Source organism: Coloeus monedula (assembly GCF_965178545.1).
Source record: "Coloeus monedula genome assembly, chromosome: 34".
NCBI classification, from domain to species: domain Eukaryota; kingdom Metazoa; phylum Chordata; class Aves; order Passeriformes; family Corvidae; genus Coloeus; species Coloeus monedula.
In genome coordinates this window covers 551,434-574,168 of record NC_138814.1, presented here as the reverse complement: position 1 = coordinate 574,168, position 22,735 = coordinate 551,434, and the positions used below count along the sequence as shown (strand labels likewise).

The 22,735-nt window shown below is 62.0% G+C and overlaps 1 protein-coding gene across 1 annotated transcript; it reads right to left on the bottom strand.

Annotated features, from left to right (window-relative positions):
* Positions 1-1,914: 1,914 nt before the first annotated feature.
* On the bottom strand, positions 1,915-8,307 carry LOC309583958 (palmitoyl thioesterase CPT1C-like; the record flags this gene model as incomplete). The annotated part of the gene is made up of 10 exons (XM_082299847.1): positions 1,915-2,025; positions 2,716-2,811; positions 3,242-3,343; positions 3,646-3,798; positions 4,615-4,746; positions 5,145-5,303; positions 5,421-5,537; positions 6,964-7,069; positions 7,781-8,023; positions 8,279-8,307. 10 exons carry the CDS (start codon positions 8,305-8,307, stop codon positions 1,945-1,947), a joined length of 1,218 nt encoding a protein of 405 aa, XP_082155973.1. The 3' UTR covers positions 1,915-1,944.
* Between the last annotated feature and the right edge of the window lie 14,428 nt (positions 8,308-22,735).

Genomic DNA, 22,735 nt, shown 5'->3' with positions numbered 1-22,735 from the left:
GCAGGGGAAAGGGAACTTCCGGGTGAGGTCACGGTCACTTCCGGTGACGTGACTTCCGGTGACGTAAGGGGGTGCCGCCGCAGTGACTCCCAGTGACCTCCCAGTGCCCCCCAGTAACTCCCAGTGACACCAGTGCCACCCCAGTGACCTCCCAGTGACTCCCAGTAACCCCCCAATGCCCCCCAGTAACTCCCAGTGACACCAGTGCCACCCCAGTGACCTCCCAGCGACCTCCCAGTGACCTCCCAGTGACTCCCAGTAGCACCAGTGACCTCCCCAGTGACCTTCCAGTGACACCAGTGCCACCCCAGTGACCTCCCAGTAACCCCCAGTGACTCCCAGTAGGACCAGTGCCACCCCAGTAACTCCCAGTGACCTCCCAGTGCCCCCCAGTAACCTCCCAGTGCCACCCCAGTAACTCCCAGTGACACCAGTACCACCCCAGTAACCTCCCAGTGCCCCCCCGTAACTCCCAGTGCCCCCCAGTAACCTCCGAATGCCCCCCAGTAACTCCCAGTAACCTCCCAGTGCCCCCCCAGTAACTCCCAGTAACACCAGTAACCTCCCAGTAACCTCCCAGTGCCCCCCCAGTAACCTCCCAACCACCTCCCAGTCACTCCCAGTCACTCCCAGTCACTCTCACTCATTCCCAGTAACTCCCAGTACATTCCCAGTCACTCCCAGTCACTCCCAGTACATTCCCAGTAACTCCCAGTCACTCCCAGTCACTCCCAGTGCCCCCCAGTAACTCCCAGTCACTCTCAGTGCCCCCCAGTCACTCCCAGTCACTCCCAGTCACTCCCAGTGCCCCCCAGTCACTCCCCAGTCACTCCCAGTTACTCCCAGTACACGGGGGGGTCTCTCAGGTGTTTATTGGGGGGGGTCTCCCCCCAGTTCCCCCCCCGCACCTCCCCCAGCTCCCCCAGTCGCTCCCAGTCGCTCCCAGTCGCTCCCAGTCGCTCCCAGTAACTCCCAGTCACTCCCAGTACACGGGGGGGTCTCTCAGGTGTTTATTGGGGGGGTCTCCCCCCAGTTCCCCCCCGCAGCCCCCCCAGCTCCCCCAGTCACTCCCAGTCGCTCCCAGTCGCTCCCAGTAACTCCCAGTCGCTCCCAGTAACTCCCAGTCGCTCCCAGTACATTCCCAGTCACTCCCAGTAACTCCCAGTACATTCCAAGTAACTCCCAGTCACTGCCAGTCACTCTCAGTGCCCCCCAGTCACTCCCAGTCGCTCCCAGTCACTCCCAGTCACTCCCAGTCACTCCCAGTCGCTCCCAGTCACTCCCAGTCACTCCCAGTGCCCCTCAGTCACTCCCAGTCACTCCCAGTGCCCCCCAGTCACTCCCCAGTCACTCCCAGTTACTCCCAATACACGGGGGGGTCTCTCAGGTGTTTATTGGGGGGGTCTCCCCCCAGTTCCCCCCCGCAGCCCCCCCAGCTCCCCCAGTAGCTCCCAGTCACTCCCACTCACTCCCAGTAACTCCCAGTCACTCCCAGTCACTCCCAGTACACGGGGGGGTCTCTCAGGTGTTTATTGGGGGGGTCTCCCCCCTGCCCCCCCCGCAGCTCCCCCAGTAACTCCCAGTCGCTCCCAGTAACTCCCACTCACTCCCAGTACATTCCCAGTACATTCCCAGTAACTCCCAGTGCCCCCCAGCCACTCCCAGTACATTCCCAGTACATTCCCAGTACATTCCCAGTACATTCCCAGTCACTCCCAGTGCCCCCCAGTAACTCCCCAGTCACTCCCAGTACACGGGGGGGTCTCTCAGGTGTTTATTGGGGGGGGTCTCACCCCTGCCCCCCCCGCAGCCCCCCCAGTCACTCCCAGTCACTCCCAGTACATTCCCAGTCACTCCCAGTGCCCCCCAGTAACTCCCAGTCACTCCCAGTGCCCCCCAGTCGCTCCCAGTCACTCCCAGTACACGGGGGGGTCTCTCAGGTGTTTATTGGGGGGGGTCTCCCCCCCGCAGCCCCCCCAGCTCCCCCAGCGCCGCCCGGAGCCGCCCCGAGAACAGCCGGGGGTCCTGGGGGGGGGAGGGGCGGGGTCAGGGGGGGGGGAGGGGCGGGGGAGACCCCCCCGGACCCCAAAAACCCCCCCGAGACCCCCAGTGAGGGGGGGGAGGGGGTTTGGGGGGACTTGGGGGGTTTTTGGGGTTTTTTTTTGGGGGGGGTTGGGGATTTTTGGGGGGTTTGGGGGGGTTTTTAGGTGGGAGGTTGGGGGGTTTGGAGTTTTTTTGGGGGGGTTTGGGTTTTTTTTGGGGGGGTTTTGGTGTTTTTTAGGGGGGGTTTTGGTGTTTTTTAGGGGGGGGTTGGGAGTTTTGGGGGGGTTTTGGGGTTTTTTTGGGGGGGTTGGGGGATTTTGGGGGTTTTGGGGTTTTTTTGGGGGGGTGTTTTGGGGTTTTTTGGTTTTTTTTGGGGGTGTTTTGGGCGTTTTTTTGGAGGGAGGTTTGGGGCTTTTTGTGGGGTTTTGTGGGGTTCTGGGGGTTTTGGGGGGCGTTTTGGGTTTTTTGGGGGGTTTTGGCCAGTTTTGGGGTTTTTTTGGGGTTTTTTTTTGGGTTTTTTTAGGGGGAGTTTTGGGAGTTTTGGGGCGGTTTTCTGGGGGGGTTTTGGGGTTTTTTTGGGGGGGGGGGGTTGGGGAGATTTTTGGGGGGTCTTTGGTGGTTTTTTGGGGGTTTTTTTGGGTTTTTTTTGGGGTTTTTGGGGGTCCCACTCACCGTTTTCGGGGACTCCTCCCTGCAGGAGATGTGGACGAGGACGGGGCCGTCGTCCCCTCCCCCCGTGAAGGACACCCCGTAACCGTCCTGGTGGGGCTGGGGGGGCCCAGTGAGCACCAGTAACCTCCCAGTAACCTCCCAGTAACCTCCCAGTAACCTGCCATTGCCGCCCCAGTGCCTCCCAGTACCCCCCCCAGTTAAATCCATTAACATCTCGATTTCCCCCAGTAGCCCCCAAACCTTCCCAGTGCCCCCCAGTTAAACCCCGTGAACCCTACGAGTGCCCCCCAGTAACCCCCAGTCCCTCCCAGTGCCCCCCAGTTAAACCCCATGAACCCTACGAGTGCCCCCCAGTAACCCCCAGTCCCTCCCAATCCCCTCCCAGTCCCTCCCAGTGCTCCCCAGTACCCCCCAAACCTTCCCAGTGCCCCCCAGTTAAACCCCATGAACCCTACGAGTGCCCCCCAGTAACCCCCAGTCCCTCCCAATCCCCTCCCAGTCCCTCCCAGTGCCCCCCAGTACCCACCGGGTTGAAGCCCCCCCCCGCGGGCCGCAGGGGGCGGGGCAGCAGCGGGGGGTGTGCCCGGGGGGCGGGGCTAAAGGCCAGAGCCCACGGCTGCCCCAGCACCTGGGGGGGGGGGGGGGGGCGGAGACAGAGACATGCAAATTAGGACACGCCCACAACCACACCCCACATATCAGCCAATCACTGTGGGCCTCCTTCGGCCACGCCATTCTTTGGCTCCACCCACCTCCTTATAAGGCAACGATTAAACCCCGCCTTGTTAAGCCCCGCCCCTCCCAAGCCCCGCCTCTCATTAATCAAACCACGACCTCCCCAGCCACACCCACCTCCTTATATGGCAATTCCAAGCCAAGCTCCGCCCCCTTCCCAGCTGGAGCCACGCCCCCATCTCAAGCCCCACCCACCTGGGTGAGGAAGGGTGGGCGGAGCTCCATCTGATTGGCCACGGCCGCCAGCGCCTGCAGGTGCCGCTCCAGCCCCGCCCCCGTCATGGCCGCCCTGCGCCGCCCCCGCGCCTGCGCCAGCGCGGCCTCCAGCAGCGCCCGCCGGCGGCTCCGCTGCGGAACTGCAGGTCAGGGGGACCCCCGGAAACCCCCCCGAGACCCCCCAAACCCCAGCCGGGACCCCCTCGAGCAGCTCCAGCCACTGCTCTTTTCCCGCTCTTTTTCCCCTCACCTTTCCCGTCCTTGTCTCCCCTCACGTTTCCCGCCCTTTTCTCCCCTCACCTTTCCCTCCCTTTCCCCCCTCACCTTTCCCTCCCTTTTCCCCCCTCACGTTTCCCTCCCTTTTCCCCCCTCACGTTTCCCTCCCTTTTCCCCCCTCACCTTTCCCTCCTTTTTCTCCCCTCACCTTTCCCTCCTTTTTCTCCCCTCACCTTTCCCTCCCTTTTCCCCCCTCACCTTTCCCTCCCTTTTCCCCCCTCACCTTTCCCTCCTTTTCCCCCCTCACGTTTCCCTCCCTTTTCCCCCCTCACGTTTCCCTCCCTTTTCCCCCCTCACCTTTCCCTCCCTTTTCTCCCCTCACCTTTCCCTCCCTTTTCCCCCCTCACGTTTCCCTCCCTTTTCCCCCCTCACCTTTCCCTCCCTTTTCTCCCCTCACGTTTCCCTCCTTTTCCCCCCTCACCTTTCCCTCCTTTTCCCCCCTCACCTTTCCCTCCCTTTTCCCTCTCACGTTTCCCTTTTCTCCCCTCACATTTCCCACCCTTTTCCCCCCTCACATTTCCCCCAAATAACACCCCCAGTAACCCCCCAAACCCGAGACCATCCCAGTGACCCCCAGCATCCCCCCTGCCCCATTTCGGTGTCCCCAGCCCCATTTCGGTGTCCCCAGCCCCATTTTGGGGTCCCCCAGCCCCATTTTGGGGGGTTTCTCACAGGAATTTGGGGGTCCCGGAGGGCGCGCTCCAGCTCCAGCAGGGGGCGCCCCACACCGCGGGCGCCGTCAGCGCGGCCCTCGAGGAAAAGGCGCGTCGGGATCGGCTCGTACGTGAGGGCGGGGCCGCGCTCCTGAGGGGATTTGGGGAGAATTTTTGGGGATTTGGGGGCTTTTGGGGTCTCTAGGATGGAGTTTGGGGGGTCTCAGGTGGATTTTGGGGGGTTTCAGGTGGATTTTGGGGGGTCTCAGGTCGAGGAAAAGGCGCGTCGGGATCGGCTCGGACGTGAGGGCGGGGCCGCGCTCCTGAGGGGATTTGGGGAGAATTTTTGGGGATTTGGGGTCTCTGGGATGGAGTTTGGGGGGTCCCAGGGATGAACTTTTAGGGGGTCCCAGGTGTATTTGGCTTCCCAGGGATGGATTTTTGGGGATTCCAGATGGATTTGGGGTGGATTTTGGGCTGGATTTTTGGGGTTCCCAGGTGATTTTTTGGGGTTCCAGGCGTGGATTTTTGGGGTCCCGAGGGTCTCACCCTGACCAGCGCCAGCTCCAGCGCCAGCGGCAGCAGCTCCTGGGGGCTCTCGGGGGTCCCGGGGGGCTCCGGGGGGGCCTCCACCGACACCACGTGGAGCCGGAGCCCCTCGGCCACGGCCTGGAACTGCTCCCGAGCCTGGGCCAGCGCCCCCGAAACCTGCCCCAAAATACCCCAAAATAGCCCGAAATCGACCGAAATCTCCCCGAAACATGCCCTGAACCCCCAGATATCCCCCAGAAACGCTCTCCCAGTCCCTCCCAGTGCTCCCAGTACCTGCGGGGGGAGGTCCCAGTGCAGCTCCTGGGGGGGCTCTGGGGCCCGGCCCCGCCCCTCCCCCAGGCAGCCCCCGGCCTCGTCGTAGCCCAGGGACCGGTCCAGGGCCAGCGCGAACTGGGGGGGAACGGGGGGGCCCAAAATTGGGGAGGGTCCCAAAATTGGGGAGGGGTCCCAGAATTGGGGAGGGTCCCAGAATTGGGGGGAGGAGTCCCAGAATTGGGGGGAGGGGTCCCAGAATTGGGGGGGGTCCGAGAATTGGGGGGGTGGTCCCAAAATTGGGGGGGGGGGTCCCAAAATTGGGGGGAGGGGTCCCAGAATTGGGGAGGGTCCCAGAATTGGGGGGAGGGGTCCCAAAATTGGGGGGAGGGGTCCCAAAATTGGGGAGGGTCCCAGAATTGGGGGGGTCCTAAAATTGGGGAGGGGTCCCAAAACTGGGGGGTCCCAAAATTGGGGAGGGTCCCAGAATTGGGGGGGGTCTGGGTCCCAAAATTGGGGAGGGGTCCTAAAATTGGGGTGGTCCCAAAATTGGGGAGGGGTCCCAAAATTGGGGAGGGGTCCCAAAATTGGGGGGGGGGGTCCCAGAATTGGGGGGAATTGGGGTGGGAGATTTGGGGGGGGTGGGAAATTGAGGAGGGGTCGTGGGGGCCAAAAATGGGGGGGATTGGGGTGTCCGAGGTTTGGGGGGATCCCATTTTTGGGGGATTTTTTGGGGGATTTTGGGGGATTTGGGGCGGGCTTTTGGGGGGATTTTGGGTGAATTTTGGGGGATTTTTGGGGCAGATTTTGGGGATTTTGGGGGGATTTTGGGAGGACTTTTGGGCAAATTTGGGGGGGATTTTTGGGCGGATTTTTGGGCGAATTTTGGGGAGATTTTGGGGGATTTGGGGCGGGTTTTTGGGGGGATTTTGGGGGGGGGGATTTTTGGGGCAGATTTTGGGGATTTGGGGGATTTTTGAGAGGGATTTGGGGGGGATTTTTTGGGCAGATTTTGGGGGGATTTTGGGGATTTTTGGGGGAATGTTGGGGGGGATTTTTGGGCAAATTTTGGGGGGACTTTTGGGCGAATTTTGGGGGGATTTTGGGCAAATTTTGTGGGGGGATTTCTGGGCAGATTTTGGGGGGATTTTTGGGCGAATTTTGGGGGATTTGGGGCAAATTTTGGGGGGATTTTGGGCAGATTTTGGGGGGGGATTTTTGGGCAGATTTTGGGGGGATTTTTGGGGGGATTTGGGGGGGATTTTGGGTGAATTTTGGGGGTATTTTTGGGCAAATTTGGGGGGGGTATTTTTGGGCAGATTTTGGGGGGATTTTCGGGCGGATTTTGGGGGGACTTTTGGGCGGGTTTGGGGGGGATTTTTCGGCGAATTTTGGGGAGATTTTGGGCGGATTTGGGGGGGGATTTTTGGGCGGGTTTTTGGGCGGGTTTTTTGGGGGGATTTTTGGGGTTTTTTTGGGCGGGTTTTTTGGGGTTTTTTGGGGGGATTTTTGGGGTTTTTTTGGGCGGGTTTTTTGGGGTTTTTTGGGGGGATTTTGGGGGTACCTCCCAGAGGTGCCCGGCCACGGGGGGGTCTCCCCACGAGTGCTCCACGCTGAGCCCGACGCGCCCCGAGGGGAACACGACCAAGGTCAGCGATTTGTCGAACCACCTGGGGGGGGGGGATACAGGGGGTCCTGGGGGGCCCAAAACTCCCCAAAAACCCATCCTGAGACCCCCCCCAAATAACCCTGACCCCCCCCCAAATATTCCTGCGACCCCAAAACCTCTCCCAAAACACCCAAAGTTCCCCAAAACAGCTCCAAGAAGCACCGGAGGGGGTCCCAAAATCCCTAAACTCCCCCAGGACACCCCAAAATCCACCCTGGACACCCCCAGATGCCCAAAATCAGCCCTGGATCCCCTCAAACCATCCCCAAACCCCTCCCAGTGACCCCCAAAGATCCCCAGAGCCCCCCAAAACTTCCCTCAAGACCCCCCCAGTTGCCCCCAAATCCCTCCTGGGGCTCCTGGGTTGGGTTTGGGGGTCCCAGGGTTGGTTTGGGGGGGTCCAGGGGGAGTTTGGGGGGTCCCAAGGGGGGTTTTGGGGGTCCCACGGGTCCAAGAAGTTGTGGGGGGATTTTGGGGAGGGGTCTCTGAGTGGTTCTGGGGGGGTTTGGGGGTTCCCAAGGGGGGTTTTGGGGAGGTTTTGGGGGATTTTGGGGAGGGGTCTCTGACCAGTTTTGGGGGGGGTTTGGGGGTTCCCAAAGGGGATTTTGGGAGGATTTTGGGGAGGGGTCTCTGAGTGGTTCTGGGGGGGTTTGGGGGTTCCCAAGGGGGTTTTTGGGGAGGTTTTGGGGGATTTTGGGGAGGGGTCTCTGACCGGTTGTGGGGGGGTCCCAGCAGCAGCGCCTTGGCCTCGTTGTCCAGGTCCCCGTCCTGGGGGGGGTTTCGCTCCTCGGGGGGGGGGTCCCCGTTTTTGGGGGGGTCCCCGTTTTTGGGGGGGTCCCCGGTGGGGGAGGGGTCGAGGGCGACGACGAACGGGGCGTCCTCGAGGACCCCCAGGGCGGCGGCGCTGGGACCCCCCCCCGCCACCAGCAGCGCCCGCGCCCGCGCCCAGCGGGCCCTGGGGACCCCGAAACGTCACCAGGGACCCCAAAACACACCAAAAACACCCCAAAAACCCCCGAAACCACCCCAAAAAACCCCGAAACCACCCCAAAAAACCCCAAACCACCCCAAAACCCCCCCAAAATGCCCCAAAACCACCCCAAAATCCCCTCTCAAATATCCCAAATTCCCCCCAAAATGCCCCAAAACCCCCCCAAACCACCCCAAAAAAACCCAAACCACCCCAAAACACCCCAAAACCTCCCCAAACCACCCCAAAACCCCTCTCAAATATCCCATATCCCCCCCAAAATGTCCCAAATCCCCCCAAAATGCCCCAAATCCCCTCTCAAATATCCCAAATCCCCCCAAAATGCCCCAAATCCCCCCCAAAATGCCCCAAATCTCTTATCAAATATCCCAAATTCTCCTTAAATCACCCCAATTCTCCCCAAAATGCCCCAAATCCCCCCCAAAATGCCCCAAATCCCCTCTCAAATATCCCAAATCCCCCCAAAATGCCCCAAATCCCGTCTCAAATATCACAAATCCCCCCAAAATGCCCCAAATCCCCTCCCAAATATCCCAAATCCCCCCAAAATGCCCCAAATCCCCTCTCAAATATCCCAGTTCTCCCCAAAATGCCCCAAATCCCCCCAAAATGCCCCAAATCCCCCCCAAAATGCCCCAAATCCCCTCTCAAATATCCCAAATTCCCCCAAAATGCCCCAAATCCCCCCAAAATGCCCCAAATCCCTTCTCAAATATCCCAATTCTCCCCAAAATGCCCCAAATATCCCAAAATGCCCCAAATCCCACCCAAAATGCCCCAAATCCCCCCTCTCAAAATGCCCCAAATCCCCTCTCAAATATCCCAAATTCTCCTTCAATCCCCCCAAATCCCCCCCAAATCCCCCCAAAATGCCCCAAATCCCCCCAAATTCCCCCAAAATGCCCCAAATCCCCCCCAAATCCCCCCAAAATGCCCCAAATCCCCCCAAATCCCCCCAAAATGCCCCTCGCCTGTTCCCGGCCGTCAGCACCGCGGGGCTCTCGGGGGTCTCCTCGGGGCTCTCGGGGGGGGCTCCGGGCTCCGGGCGCTGCTCCAGAACCTTCTGGAATTGTCTCTGGAGCTCGGGGGGGCTCAGGGGCCGCCCCCCCCCCGCCGTGAGGGGCACCCGGAACAGGCGCCCCCCAAAAAGCACCGCCAGGTGAGACCCCCCCCCAAAATGCCGCAGGTGGTCTGGGGGGGAGGGGGCAGGGTCAGGGGGGGATCCCCAAAAATCGGGGGGGGGGTTGGGGGTCCTAAAGGGGGTTTTGGGGGTCCCTAAAGGGATTTTGGGGGGGGTTTGGGGGTCCCTAAAGGGATTTTGGGGGAGGTTTGGGGGTCCCTAAAGGGATTTTGGGGAGAGGTTTGGGGGTCCCTAAAGGGATTTTGGGGGAGGTTTGGGGGTCCCTAAAGGGATTTGAGGGGAGGTTTGGGGGTCCCCAGAGGGATTTGGGGGGGTCCCAGAGTGGGATTTGGGGGGTCCCAGGGTATTTTCGGGAGGATTTGGGGCTCCCGGGGATGTTTTGGGGGGGGTTCTGGGTGGTTTTTGGGAGGATTTGGGGGGTTTTGGGGGTTTTTTGGGGGGTTCCGTACCCCGGTGCTCCCCCGGCAGCCGCGTGGTGTCGAAGAGCCGCTCGTACTGAGCCGAGCACGTGGGGAGGGACCCCCGGAACAGCACCTGGGGACCCCAAAACCGCCCCCAAAATCACCCCTGGCACCCCCAAAACCACCCCGGAACCCCAAACCCTCCGGGGGTCCCCAAAATCAGCCCCAAAATCCCCCCCCCAAACCCCTCTGACCCCCCAAACCCCCCCCCCGAACCCCAATTCTTCCCCTCCGCACCCCAAATCCCCCTCCCGCACCCCCAAACCCTCCCGGACCCCCCCAAATCCCCCCCCCCAGCGCCCCAAAATCCCCTCCCAAAACCTCCTGACCCCCCAAAATTCCCTTTTTAAAACCCCAAATTACCCCGAGACCCCAAATCCTCCTCTTTAAACCCCAAATTTTGCTCTTTCAACCCCAAATTTTCCCTTCCCAAGACCCCAAACGCCCCCCTGGGACCCCTCCCCAGTTTTGGGGGGCTCACGGGGGGCAGGGACCCCCCCCGGATGAGGCTCCGGAAGCGCAGGAAGGCGAAGGCGATGTTGGCGGCTCGGGCGGCCGGGACCCGCGTGGGGGGCGGCCCCAAAAGGTCCTGGGGGGGCACCCCAAAATCAGAACCCCAAATTTGGGGGGGTCAGACCCTCACCCACCCCTAAAACCCCAAATTTGGGGGGTCAGGACCCCCCTAAAACCCCAAAAATTGGGGGAGGAGACCCCAAACTCACCAAAAACGGGGGGAGGGGACCCCTGGGATGGCCCCAAAAGGTCCTGGGGGGGCACCCCAAAATCAGAACCCCAAATTTGGGGGGGTCAGACCCTCACCCACCCCTAACACCCCAAATTTGGGGGGCTCAGACCCTCACCCATCCCTAAACCCCCAAATTTGGGGGGGCTCAGACCCTCACCCACCCCTAAAACCCCAAATTTGGGCGGCTCAGACCCTCACCCACCCCTAAACCCCCAAATTTGGGGGGGTCAGACCCTCACCCACCCCTAAAACCCCAAATCTGGGGGGGTCAGACCCTCACCCACCCCTAAAACCCCAAATTTGGGGGTGTCAGACCCTCACTCACCCCTAAAACCCCAAATTTGGGGGTGTCAGACCCTCACCCACCCCCAAAACCCCAAATCTGGGGGGGCAGGACCCCCCTAAAACCCCAAAAATTGAGGGGAGGAGACCCCAAACTCACCAAAAACGGGGGGAGGGGACCCCTGGGATGGCCCCAAAAGGTCCTGGGGGGGCACCCCAAAATCAGAACCCCAAATTTGGGGGGGTCAGACCCTCACCCACCCCTAACACCCCAAATTTGGGGGGCTCAGACCCTCACCCACCCCTAAAACCCCAAATTTGGGGGGGTCAGACCCTCACTCACCCCTAAAACCCCAAATTTGGGGGGGCAGGACCCCTCTAAAACCCCAAAACCAGGAAGAAGGGACCCCTCCCCCCAGCTCCCAGAACCCCGAATTTTTTGGGGTTCTCTGGTTTTTGGGGATGTCCCAAATTTTGGGGTGGGGGGGTTGATGTTTTTTGGGGGGTCCCGGTTTTGGGGGGCTCACCATGAGGTAGTAGCTGCCCGTGGCGGGGAGGGGTCCCCGGGACCCCAAATGCAGCTGCTCCTCCCACAGCTCACTCAGCTGGGGGGGGGACACAAAATTGGGGACCCCAGACCCACCCAGGACCCCCCAAAACCCCTCCAGGACCCCCCCAAATCCACCCGGGACCCCCCAAAACTCCTCCAGGACCCCCTCAAATCCCCCCAGGATCCCCCCAAAATCCCCCCAGGACCCCCTCAAATCCCCCCAGGACCCCCTCAAATCCCCCCAGGACCCCCCCAAAATCCCCCCAGGACCCCCTTAAGTCCCCCCAGGACCCCCCCAAATCCCCCCAGGACCCCCTCAAATCCCCCCAGGACCCCCCCAAATCCCCCCAGGACCCCCTTAAGTCCCCCCAGGACCCCCTCAAATCCCCCCAGGACCCCCCCAAATCCCCCCAGGACCCCCCCAAATCCCCCCAGGACCCCCTCAAATCCCCCCAGGACCCCCCCAAATCCCCCCAGGACCCCCCCTCACGTAGCTGGGCAGGGCCCAGCCCCGCAGGCGCAGCCACCGCTGGAGTTGGGGGCCGGGACCCCCCAAAAAGCTCTGGGCGAGGGGGGGGAGCCCCTCCCCGGCCCCCCCCAGCTCCAGGGTCTGCAGCGACTCCACGGCCTGGGGGGGGGACGGGGTCAGGGACCCCCAAAAACCACCCAGGGACCCCCAAAACCACCCAGGGACCCCCAAAATCACCCAGGGACCCCCAAAAACCACCCAGGGACCCCCAAAAACCACCCAGGGACCCTCCAAAACCACCCAGGGACCCCCCAAAACCACCCAGGGACCCCCCAAAATCACCCAGGGACCCTCCAAAACCACCCAGGGACCCCCCAAAATCACCCAGGGACCCCCCAAAACCACCCAGGGACCCTCCAAAACCACCCAGGGACCCCCAAAAATCACCCAGGGACCCTCCAAAAACCACCCAGGGACCCCCAAAACCACCCAGGGACCCCCCAAGATCACCCAAGGACCCCAGAAACCACCCAAGGACCCCCAAAAACCACCCAGGGACCTCCCAGAGAACCCCAAGACCCCCAAACCGCCCCAAAATCCCCCCCAAAGCCTCCCCAGACCCCTCAACCCCCCCAGACCCCCCCAGGACCCCCCAATTCCCGCCCCTCCCCCCGCACCTGCCGCACGGTCTCGGCGAGGGGGGGGAGGGGCAGGGCCGGCAGCGCCCCCTGGAGGCTGCGGAGCCCCGGGCGCCGCCCCGCGAACATCCGGACCAGGGCCTGGGAAGAACCCCGAAACGCCCCGAAATCACCCCAAAATGATCCCGAAATAACACCCAAAACACCCCAGAATTACCCTAAAATTACCCCAAAATAACATCCGGATCAGGGCCTGGGAAGAACCCCGAAACGCCCCGAAATCACCCCAAAATGATCCCGAAACCACCCCGAAATAACACCCAAAACACCCCAGAATTACCCTAAAATTACCCCAAAATAACATCCAGACCAGGGCCTGGGAAGAACCCCGAAACGCCCCGAAATCACCCCAAAATGATCCCGAAACCACCCCGAAATAACACCCAAAACACCCCAGAATTACCCTAAAATTACCCCAAAATAACATCCGGATCAGAGCCTGGGAATGACCCTGAAACGCCCCGAAATCACCCCAAAATGATCCCGAAATAACCCCGAAATCACCCCCGAATTACCCCTAAAAACACCCCAGAATTACTCCCAAAACACCCCGAAATTACCCCAAAATAACATCCGGACCAGGGCCTGGGAAGAACCCCGAAACACCCCGAAATCACCCCAAAATAACACCCAAAACACCCCAGAATTACCCTAAAATTACCCCAAAATAACATCCGGATCAGAGCCTGGGAACCCCGAAACGCCCCAAAATCACCCCAAAACCACCTCAAGATAACCCCGAAATCACCCCAGAATTACCCCTAAAATCACCCTAAAAACACCCTGAAATTACCCCAAAATAACATCCGGACCAGGGCCTGGGAAGAACCCCGAAACGCCCCGAAATCACCCCAAAATAACACCCGAAATTACCCCAAAATCACCTCGAAATTACTCCCAAAACTACACCGAAATAACCCCGAAACCACCCCAAAATCACCCCAAAAACACCCCAAAATCACCCCGAAATAACCCCCAGAACACCCCGAAATTACCCCAAAATTACGCCAAAATTACCCCCGAACACCCCGAAATAACCCCCAGAACACCCCGAAACTACCCCAAAACAACGTCCGGACCAGGGCCTGGGGGTCCCCAAAACCACCCCAAAATAACCCTGAGACCCCCAAAACCCCCCAGGACCCCCCAAAACCCCCCAGGACCCCCAAATCCCCTCCCAGGACCCCCAAATCCCCTTCCAGGACCCTTTTAACCCCCCCAGGACGCCCCAAACCCCCCCCAGGACCCCCAAATCCCCTCCCAGGACCCTTTTAACGCCCCCAGAACCCCCCCAAATCCCCTCCCAGGACCCCCAAATCCCCTCCCAGGACCCTTTTGACCCCCCCAGGACCCCCCCAAACGCCCCCCAGAACCCCCAAATCCCCTCCCAGGACCCCCAAATCCCCTCCCAGGACCCTTTTGACCCCCCCAGAACCCCCAAATCCCCCCCCAGGACCCTTTTAACTCCCCCAGGACCCCCCCAAATCCCCCCCCAGGACACTTTTAACCCCCCCAGGACACCCCAACCCCCCCCAGAACCCCCAAATCCCCCCCCCAGAACCCCCAAATCCCCTTCCAGGACCCTTTTAACCCCCCCAGGACGCCCCAAACCCCCCCCAGGACCCCCAAATCCCCTCCCAGGACCCTTTTGGCCCCCCCAGGACCCCCCAAAAACCCCCCACGTACCACCCAGAGGCGGGGGGGGGGTCCGGGCCCGCCCAGGGCCCCCCCGGTGCCCCCCAGGAGCAGGCGCAGCCCCAGGCGCAGGATCAGCCCCAGCAGCAGCCACAGCCCCGAGCAGAAAAGCAGGAGAGCCAGGGGGCCCCGCAGCGCCGCCGGCAGGAGGGGGCTGGGAACGGGGGAGAGACCCCAAAATCCACCCTGGGACCCCCAAAATCCACCCTGGGACCCCCAAAATCCAAACCGGGACCCCCAAAATCCACCCCGGGACCCCCGAAATCCACCCTGGGACCCCCAAAATCCAAACCGGGACCCCCAAAATCCAAACCGGCAGGAGGGGGCTGGGAACGGGGGAGAGACCCCAAAATCCACCCTGGGACCCCAAAATCCACCCTGGGACCCCCAAAATCCAAACCGGGAGCCCAAAATCCACCCTGGGACCCCAAAATCCACCCTGGGAGCCCCAAAATCCAACCCGGGACCCCCAAAATCCACCCTGGGACCCCAAAATCCACCCCGGGAGCCCAAAATCCACCCCGGGAGCCCCAAAATCCACCCTGGGAGCCCCAAAATCCAACCCGGGACCCCCAAAATCCACCCTGGGACCCCAAAATCCACCCCGGGAGCCCAAAATCCACCCCGGGAGCCCAAAATCCACCCCGGGACCCCCAAAATCCACCCCGGGACCCCAAAATCCACCCCGGGAGCCCCTAAAACCCCCCTGGGACCCCCAAAAACCCCCCCGGCAGGAGGGGGCTGGGAACGGGGGAGAGACCCCAAAATCCACCCTGGGACCCCAAAAACCACCCCGGGACCCCCAAAATCCACCCTGGGACCCCCAAAATCCAAACCGGGACCCCCAAAATCCAACCCGGGACCCCAAAATCCACTCTGGGACCCCAAAATCCACCCCGGAACCCCCAAAAACCCCCCCGGCAGGAGGGGGCTGGGAACGGGGGAGAGACCCCAAAATCCACCCTGGGACCCCAAAATCCACCCCGGGACCCCCAAAAACCAACCCGGGAGCCCCAAAATCCAACCCGGGACCCCCAAAATCCACCCTGGGACCCCAAAAACCACCCCGGGACCCCCAAAATCCACCCTGGGACCCCAAAATCCAACCCGGGAACCCCCAAAAACCACCCCGGGACCCCAAAATCCAAACCGGGACCCCCAAAATCCAACCCGGGACCCCAAAATCCACCCTGGGAGCCCCAAATCCAACCCGGGACCCTCCAAAATCCAACCCGGGACCCTCCAAAAACCCCCCGAGAACCCCCAAAACCTCCAGGAACCCCCAAAACCCCCCCAGGACCCCCCAAAAACCTCCAGGAACCCCAAAAATTCCCCTTGGGACCTCCAAAAACCACCCCGGGACCCCCAAAAATCCACCCCGGGACCCCCCAAAACCCCCAGGAACCCCAAAAATCCCCCCTGAGACCCCCCCAAGCCCCCCCCCAAATTCCCCCCCAAACTTGGGGTCCCCCTTTGCTGACCCCCCCCCCCACCCCTCACATTTTTGGGGTCCCCCCCTTCCCCAGACCCCCCCGCAAAAATTTAGGAAATTTAGGAACCCCTTTTTTAATGCTTCTCCGAGTTTTTGGGGACCCCCCCCCCCGAGTTTTGGGGACCCCCCTGAGTTGTTTTGGGGACCCCCCCCCGAATTTTTGGGGACCCCCCCGAGTTTTTGGGACCCCCCCGAGTTTCGGGAACCCCCCGAGTTTTGGGAACCCTCCCGAGGTTTTGGGGACCCCCCCCCCCGAGTTTTGGGGACCCCCTGAATTTTTGGGGATCTCTCCGAGTTTTTGGGGATCCCTCCGAGGTTTTTGGGACCCCCCCCGAGGTTTTGGGGACCCCCCCCGAATTTTTGGGGACCCCCCTTACCTGTGGGGGAGCCCCCTGGTGATGGCCCCCACCAGCCCCAGGGAGGGGTCGAGTCCCGCGGCCTCGCAGACCCCCACGGCCCCCCCCAAAAACAGCCACGTCCGGGGGCCTGCGGGGTGGGGCTGGGGGGACCCCAAAAATCACCCTGGGACCCCAAAATCCATCCTGGGACCCCCAAAAATCACCCTGGGACCCCCAAAATCCACCCTGGGATCAAAAAATCACTCTGGGACCCCAAAATCCAGCCTGGGACCCCCAAAAATCCAGCCTGGGACCCCAAAATCCACCCTGGGATCCCGAAATCCATCCGGGACCCCGAAATCCACTCCGGGATCCCGAAATCCACCCTGGGACCACAAAAACCCATCCGGGACCCCCCAAAATCCACCCTGGGATCAAAAAATCACCCCGGGACCCCAAAATCCATCCTGGGACCCCCAAAATCCAGCCTGGGACCCCAAAAATCACCCTGGGACCCCAAAATCCATCCTGGGGCCCCCAAAATCCACCCTGGGATCCCAAAAATCCACCCTGGGACCCCCAAAAATCACCCTGGGACCCCCAAAATCCATCCGGGACCCCCCAAAATCCACCCTGGGATCAAAAAATCACTCTGGGACCCCCAAAATCCAGCCTGGGACCCCGAAATCCACTCCGGGATCCCGAAAATCACCCCGGGACCCCAAAATCCATCCTGGGACCCCAAAATCCACCCTGGGACCCCCAAAATCCACCCTGGGATCAAAAAAATCACCCCGGGACGCCAAAATCCAGCCTGGGACCCCCAAAATCCAGCCTGGGACCCCAAAAATCACCCTGGGACCCCAAAATCCATCCTGGGGCCCCCAAAATCCACCCTGGGATCCCAAAAATCACCCTGGGACCCCAAAATCCACCCTGGGATCAAAAAATCACCCCGGGACCCCAAAATCCAGCCTGGGACCCCCAAAATCCACCCTGGGATCAAAAAATCACTCTGGGACTCCAAAATCCACCCTGGGACCCCGAAATCCACCCTGGGACCCCAAAAATCACCCTGGGACTCCAAAATCCATCCAGGATCCCAAAAATCCACCCTGGGATCAAAAAATCACCCCGGGACCCCAAAATTCACCCTGGGACCCCCAAAAATCACCCTGGGACTCCAAAATCCACCCTGGGACCCCAAAATCCACCCTGGGATCAAAAAATGACTCTGGGACCCCCAAAATCCAGCCTGGGAACCCAAAAATCACCCTGGGACCCCAAAATCCACCCTGGGACCCCAAAATCCAGCCTGGGACCACAAAAACCCATCCGGGATCCCCCAAAATCCACCCTGGGATCAAAAAATCACTCTGGGACCCCCAAAATCCATCCTGGAACCCCCAAAATCCACCCTGGGACCCCAAAATCCACCCTGGGATCCCGAAATCCACCCTGGGACCACAAAAACCCATCCGGGACCCCCCAAAATCCACCCTGGGATCAAAAAAATCACCCCGGGACCCCAAAATCCAGCCTGGGACCCCCAAAATCCAGCCTGGGACCCCAAAATCCATCCTGGGGCCCCCAAAATCCACCCTGGGATCCCAAAAATCACCCTGGGACCCCAAAATCCACCCTGGGATCAAAAAATCACCCCGGGACCCCAAAATCCATCCTGTGACCCCCAAAATCCATCCTGGGACCCCAAAATCCATCCTGGGACCCCCAAAATCCATCCTGGGACCCCAAAATCCATCCTGTGACCCCCAAAATCCACCCTGGGATCCCAAAACCCATCCGGGACCCCCCAAAATCCACCCTGGGATCAAAAAATCACTCTGGGACCCCCAAAATCCAGCCTGGGACCCCAAAAATCATCCTGGGACCCCGAAATCCACTCCGGGATCCCAAAATCCATCCTGGGATCCCAAAAAATCCACCCCAGGACACCGAAATCCTCCCGGACTCCCATTTTTGGGGTCCCTCTCCTCATTTTGAGGTCCCCCCATCCCATTTCCAGATGCCCCCTCCCCATTTTTGGGCCTCCCCCTCCCCAATTCGGGGCTCCCCTCCCCAATTCGAGGCTCCCCTGCCCAATTCCGTCTCCCCCTCCCCAATTCCGTCTCCCCTCCCCAATTTCGGGGCTCCCCTCCCCAATTCGGGGCTCCCCTCCCCAATTCGGGGCTCCCCTCCCCAATTCCCCCTCCCCAATTTCGGGGCTCCCCTCCCCAATTCCGTCTCCCCCTCCCCAATTTCGGGGCTCCCCTCCCCAATTCCGTCTCCCCCTCCCCAATTCGGGGCTCCCCTCCCCAATTCGGGGCTCCCCTGCCCAATTTCGGGGCTCCCCTCCCCAATTTCGGGGCTCCCCTCCCCAATTCCGTCTCCCCCTGCCCAATTTCGAGGCTCCCCTGCCCAATTCGGGGCTCCCCTCCCCAATTTCGGGGCTCCCCCTCCCCAATTTCGGGGCTCCCCCTCCCCAATTCCGTCTCCCCCTCCCCAACTTCGGGGCTCCCCTCCCCAATTCGGGGCTCCCCTCCCCAATTTCGGGGCTCCCCCTCCCCAATTCCGTCTCCCCCTCCCCAATTCGGGGCTCCCCTCCCCAATTCGGGGCTCCCCTGCCCAATTTCGGGGCTCCCCTCCCCAATTTCGGGGCTCCCCTCCCCAATTCCGTCTCCCCCTGCCCAATTTCGAGGCTCCCCTCCCCAATTTCGGGGCTCCCCTCCCCAATTCCGTCTCCCCCTGCCCAATTTCGAGGCTCCCCTCCCCAATTTCGGGGCTCCCCTCCCCAATTTCGGGGCTCCCCTCCCCAATTCGGGGCTCCCCTCCCCAATTCCGTCTCCCCCTCCCCAATTCGGGGCTCCCCTCCCCAATTTCGGGGCTCCCCTCCCCAATTTCGGGGCTCCCCTCCCCAATTCGAGGCTCCCCTCCCCAATTCGGGGCTCCCCTGCCCAATTTCGGGGCTCCCCTCCCCAATTCCGTCTCCCCCTCCCCAATTCCGTCTCCCCTCCCCAATTTCGGGGCTCCCCTCCCCAATTCGGGGCTCCCCTCCCCAGCTTCGGGGCTCCCCTGCCCAATTCCCCCTCCCCAATTCGGGGCTCCCCTCCCCAATTCGGGGCTCCCCTCCCCAATTCCCCCTCCCCAATTTCGGGGCTCCCCTCCCCAATTCCGTCTCCCCCTCCCCAATTTCGGGGCTCCCCTCCCCAATTCCGTCTCCCCCTCCCCAATTTCGGGGCTCCCCTCCCCAATTCCGTCTCCCCCTCCCCAATTTCGGGGCTCCCCTCCCCAATTTCGGGGCTCCCCTCCCCAATTCGGGGCTCCCCTCCCCAACTCGAGGCTCCCCTCCCCAATTTCGGGGCTCCCCTGCCCAATTTCGGGGCTCCCCTCCCCAATTCCGTCTCCCCCTCCCCAATTCGAGGCTCCCCTCCCCAATTTCGGGGCTCCCCTCCCCAATTCCGTCTCCCCCTCCCCAATTCGGGGCTCCCCTGCCCAATTTCGGGGCTCCCCTGCCCAATTTCGGGGCTCCCCTGCCCAATTTCGGGGCTCCCCTCCGCAGCCCCCCCGTGCCGTACCCGGACTCTCCGCAGCCTCCGCCCGGCCGAGCTCAGGAGCCCCCGGCCCAGGTGCAGCAGCGGCCCCGGGCCCGGGGGGGGGGGGGACACCCCCGGAGCCCCCAGGGACCCCCCAAAACTGCCCACCACGGCCGCCTCCGCCATCTGGGGGGGGAGGGGGGGTCACAGACCCAGGGGGACCCCCAAATCCCACCCCCCAAAAACCCCCACATCCCATCCCCCACCCCCCCAAATCCTTGCGCCCCCCCCCTCCCCCCCCAGCTGGGACCCCCAAATCTCCCCAGGTCTGGGGGTCTCCCCTCCCCCCTCCCCAGGGATGCTCGGCCCCTCCCCCACCCCCGTCCAGCCCCCGGGGAGGGGGGATCGATCCGCCCCTCCCCCACTCCCGACAGCCCCCGCGAGGGTCGATTGGGGGGGGGGAGGAGGGACCCCCCCCCCGTCCGCCCCTCCCCCCCTCCCCTCCCCCCCCCACCTTGGAGCTTCCGCCGGATCAAACCATCCCCCCCCGGGCGGGGGGGAATCCCCGAGGTTGGTTTGGGGGGGGGGGGTCCGGAGGGGTTCCCCGATGTGGTGGGGGAGGGGTCACCCCAATTTTGGGCGGGTCCCCCCGAGGTTTTTGGGGAGGGGGGAGGGGGGGTCCGGGAGTCCGGGGGGTCCCCCCGAGGCCGAGGATGCTGCGGAGGAGGCGGGAGCGGCCCCTCCCCCCGCTCCTCCCCCCGCGGGGGGCGGGGCCAGGGAGAGCGAGCCCCACCCCCCCCCCCCAAAAAAAAACCACGGGGAGACCCCCCCCAGGCAGCTGAGACCCCCCCCCAAAGCGAGGGGACCCCCAAAAACCGGGGGGGGGCTGGGGGGGGTGACACGGAGGTGCCCCCCTGGGTGGGGGAGGGGAGGGGAGGGGGGGTCCCGGCCGCGGGTGCCTCCGCCCGCCGCCCCCCACCCCCCGCACCGGGGCTGTGACCGTGACACCGGTACCGGGGTTGGGAGAGGGCGGGGGGCGCGGGGGGGACAGACCCCCCCAATCGGGACCCCCAACCCCCCCCACAAGAGACCCTCCCCCCCCCCAAATCGGGACCCCCCCAAATCCCCCCCAAATCGGGACCCCCAACCCCCCCCACAAGAGACCCCCCCCCCAAATCGGGACCCCAAAACCCCCCCACAAGAGACCCCCCAAATCGGGACCCCAAACGCCTCAAACCCCCCCCAAATCGGGACCCTCCCAAATCCCCCCAAATCGGGACCCCAAATCCCCCCCAAATCCCCCCAAATCGGGACCCCAAACCCCTCAAATCCCCCCAAATCGGGACCCCCAAACCCCCCAGATTCCCCCAAATCGGGACCCCAAAACCCCCCAAATCCCCCCAAATCGGGACCCCAAAACTCCACAAGAGACCCCCCCCAAATCGGGACCCCAAACCCCTCAAATCCCCCCAAATCGGGACCCCCAAACCCCATAAGAGACCCCCCAAATCGGGACCCCAAACCACCCCCAGGGCCCCCCCAAATCGGGACCCCAAAACCCCCCAGATTCCCCCAAATCGGGACCCCAAATCCCCCCAAAACTCCCCCACATCGAGACCCCAAAACCCCACAAGAGACCCCCCCAAATCGGGACCCCAAAACCCCCCAAATCACCCCAAATCGGGACCCAACCCCCCCCCCAGGGACCCCCAAATCGGGACTCCAAAACCCCACAAGAGACCCCCCCAAACCAGGACCACAAACCCACCCAAACCCCCCCAAATCGGGACCCCAAAACCCCCAAATTGGGGCCCCAAGCCCCCCTCAGGCCCCCCCAAATCGGGACCCCAAACCCTCCCCAGGCCCCCACCAAAGCGGGACCCCGAACCTCCCCAGACCCCCCCAAATTGGGGCCCTGAACCCCCTCAAACCCCCCCAAAGCGGGACCCCCCAAACTCTCCCAAGTCGGGACCCCAAACCCCCCCAAACTGGGGCCCCAAACCCTCCCAAATCCCCCCAAATCGGGACCCCAAAACCCCCAAATTGGGGCCCCAAATCTCCCCAAATCGGGACCCCAAACCCCCCCAAACTGGGGCCCCAAATCCCCCCAAATCGGGACCCCAAACCCCCCCAAACTGGGATCTCTCCCAACTCCCCCAAAGCTGGGACCCCCCCCCCAAAACCGAGCCCCCCCCCAAACCGGGACAGGGGGGTTGGGGTCCCGTTTTTGGGGTGGGGGTCTCCCTTTTGGGGGGGTCCTGGGCGTGCCATTTTTGGGGTCCCCTCTCACCTGGTCCCCGGGTGCTGTTCCCCCCCCCGCCCCCACCCCGGCGGTTTTTTAAGGCCTCGCCCCTCCCCCCCCCCATTTCCTGCCCCCCCCAAAAACAACAGGAAGGGTGGAGGGGGAGGGGTGGGGGGGGCTCAGGTTCCCACGGGACCCCCCCCCCCCACCCATCTCGGGGTGGGTGTGGGGGAGGGGGGGGGCACACCCTGCCCCACCCCCACCCGGGGAGGGGGGGATGGGTGTCCGGTTCTCACGGTCCCAGTATAAACCAGTATAAGCGAATATAACCTCGTGTAACGCGGAACGACGCGACGTGAAACAATAGAACCCGGTGAAACCCACCCAGCAGAGCCCAGTTTAACCCAGTATAACCGCATTTAACTCCGGACGAGCCACGGTAAATTAACACAACGCAATATTGCATGTTAATTGAGTTCTGATTGGGTTAAGCTGCTGTTACCCACTGCAAACCGCTACAACCCAGTATAACCCAGCCTAAACCAGTATAGTCCAGCACGCCGAACTTAATCTTGTTTAAATTTATATAAGCCGGTATTAGCGAGCGTAATCAAGTCTAAAGCAATATAACCCAACACAACCGACTTCAAAACAGTATGACCTGATATAAATAACACAACAAAGTTCACTGTAACCCAAGAGAACTAAATCTGACTTAGTGTACGTTGTTATAAACCAGTACAAACCATTATAGCCCAGTACGGCCTGGTACAGCTCTCAGTACCACCCAATCATTGCAGGAACAGCCCACAGACCCCAAAGGCCTCCCCAGGACCCCCAACACCCACCTCAGGTGAGCCCTCACCTGCAGCGCTGCCTCCAGGTGCGGCCCCTCACCTTTCCCGCGTTTTGTTCCCTCACCTTTCCTCTCCTTTTCCCCTCACGTTTCCCACCTTTCCCTCCCTCACGCTTCCTTCCCTTTTCCCCATTTCCCACCCTTTTCCTCCTCAAATTTCTTACTCTTTTCCCC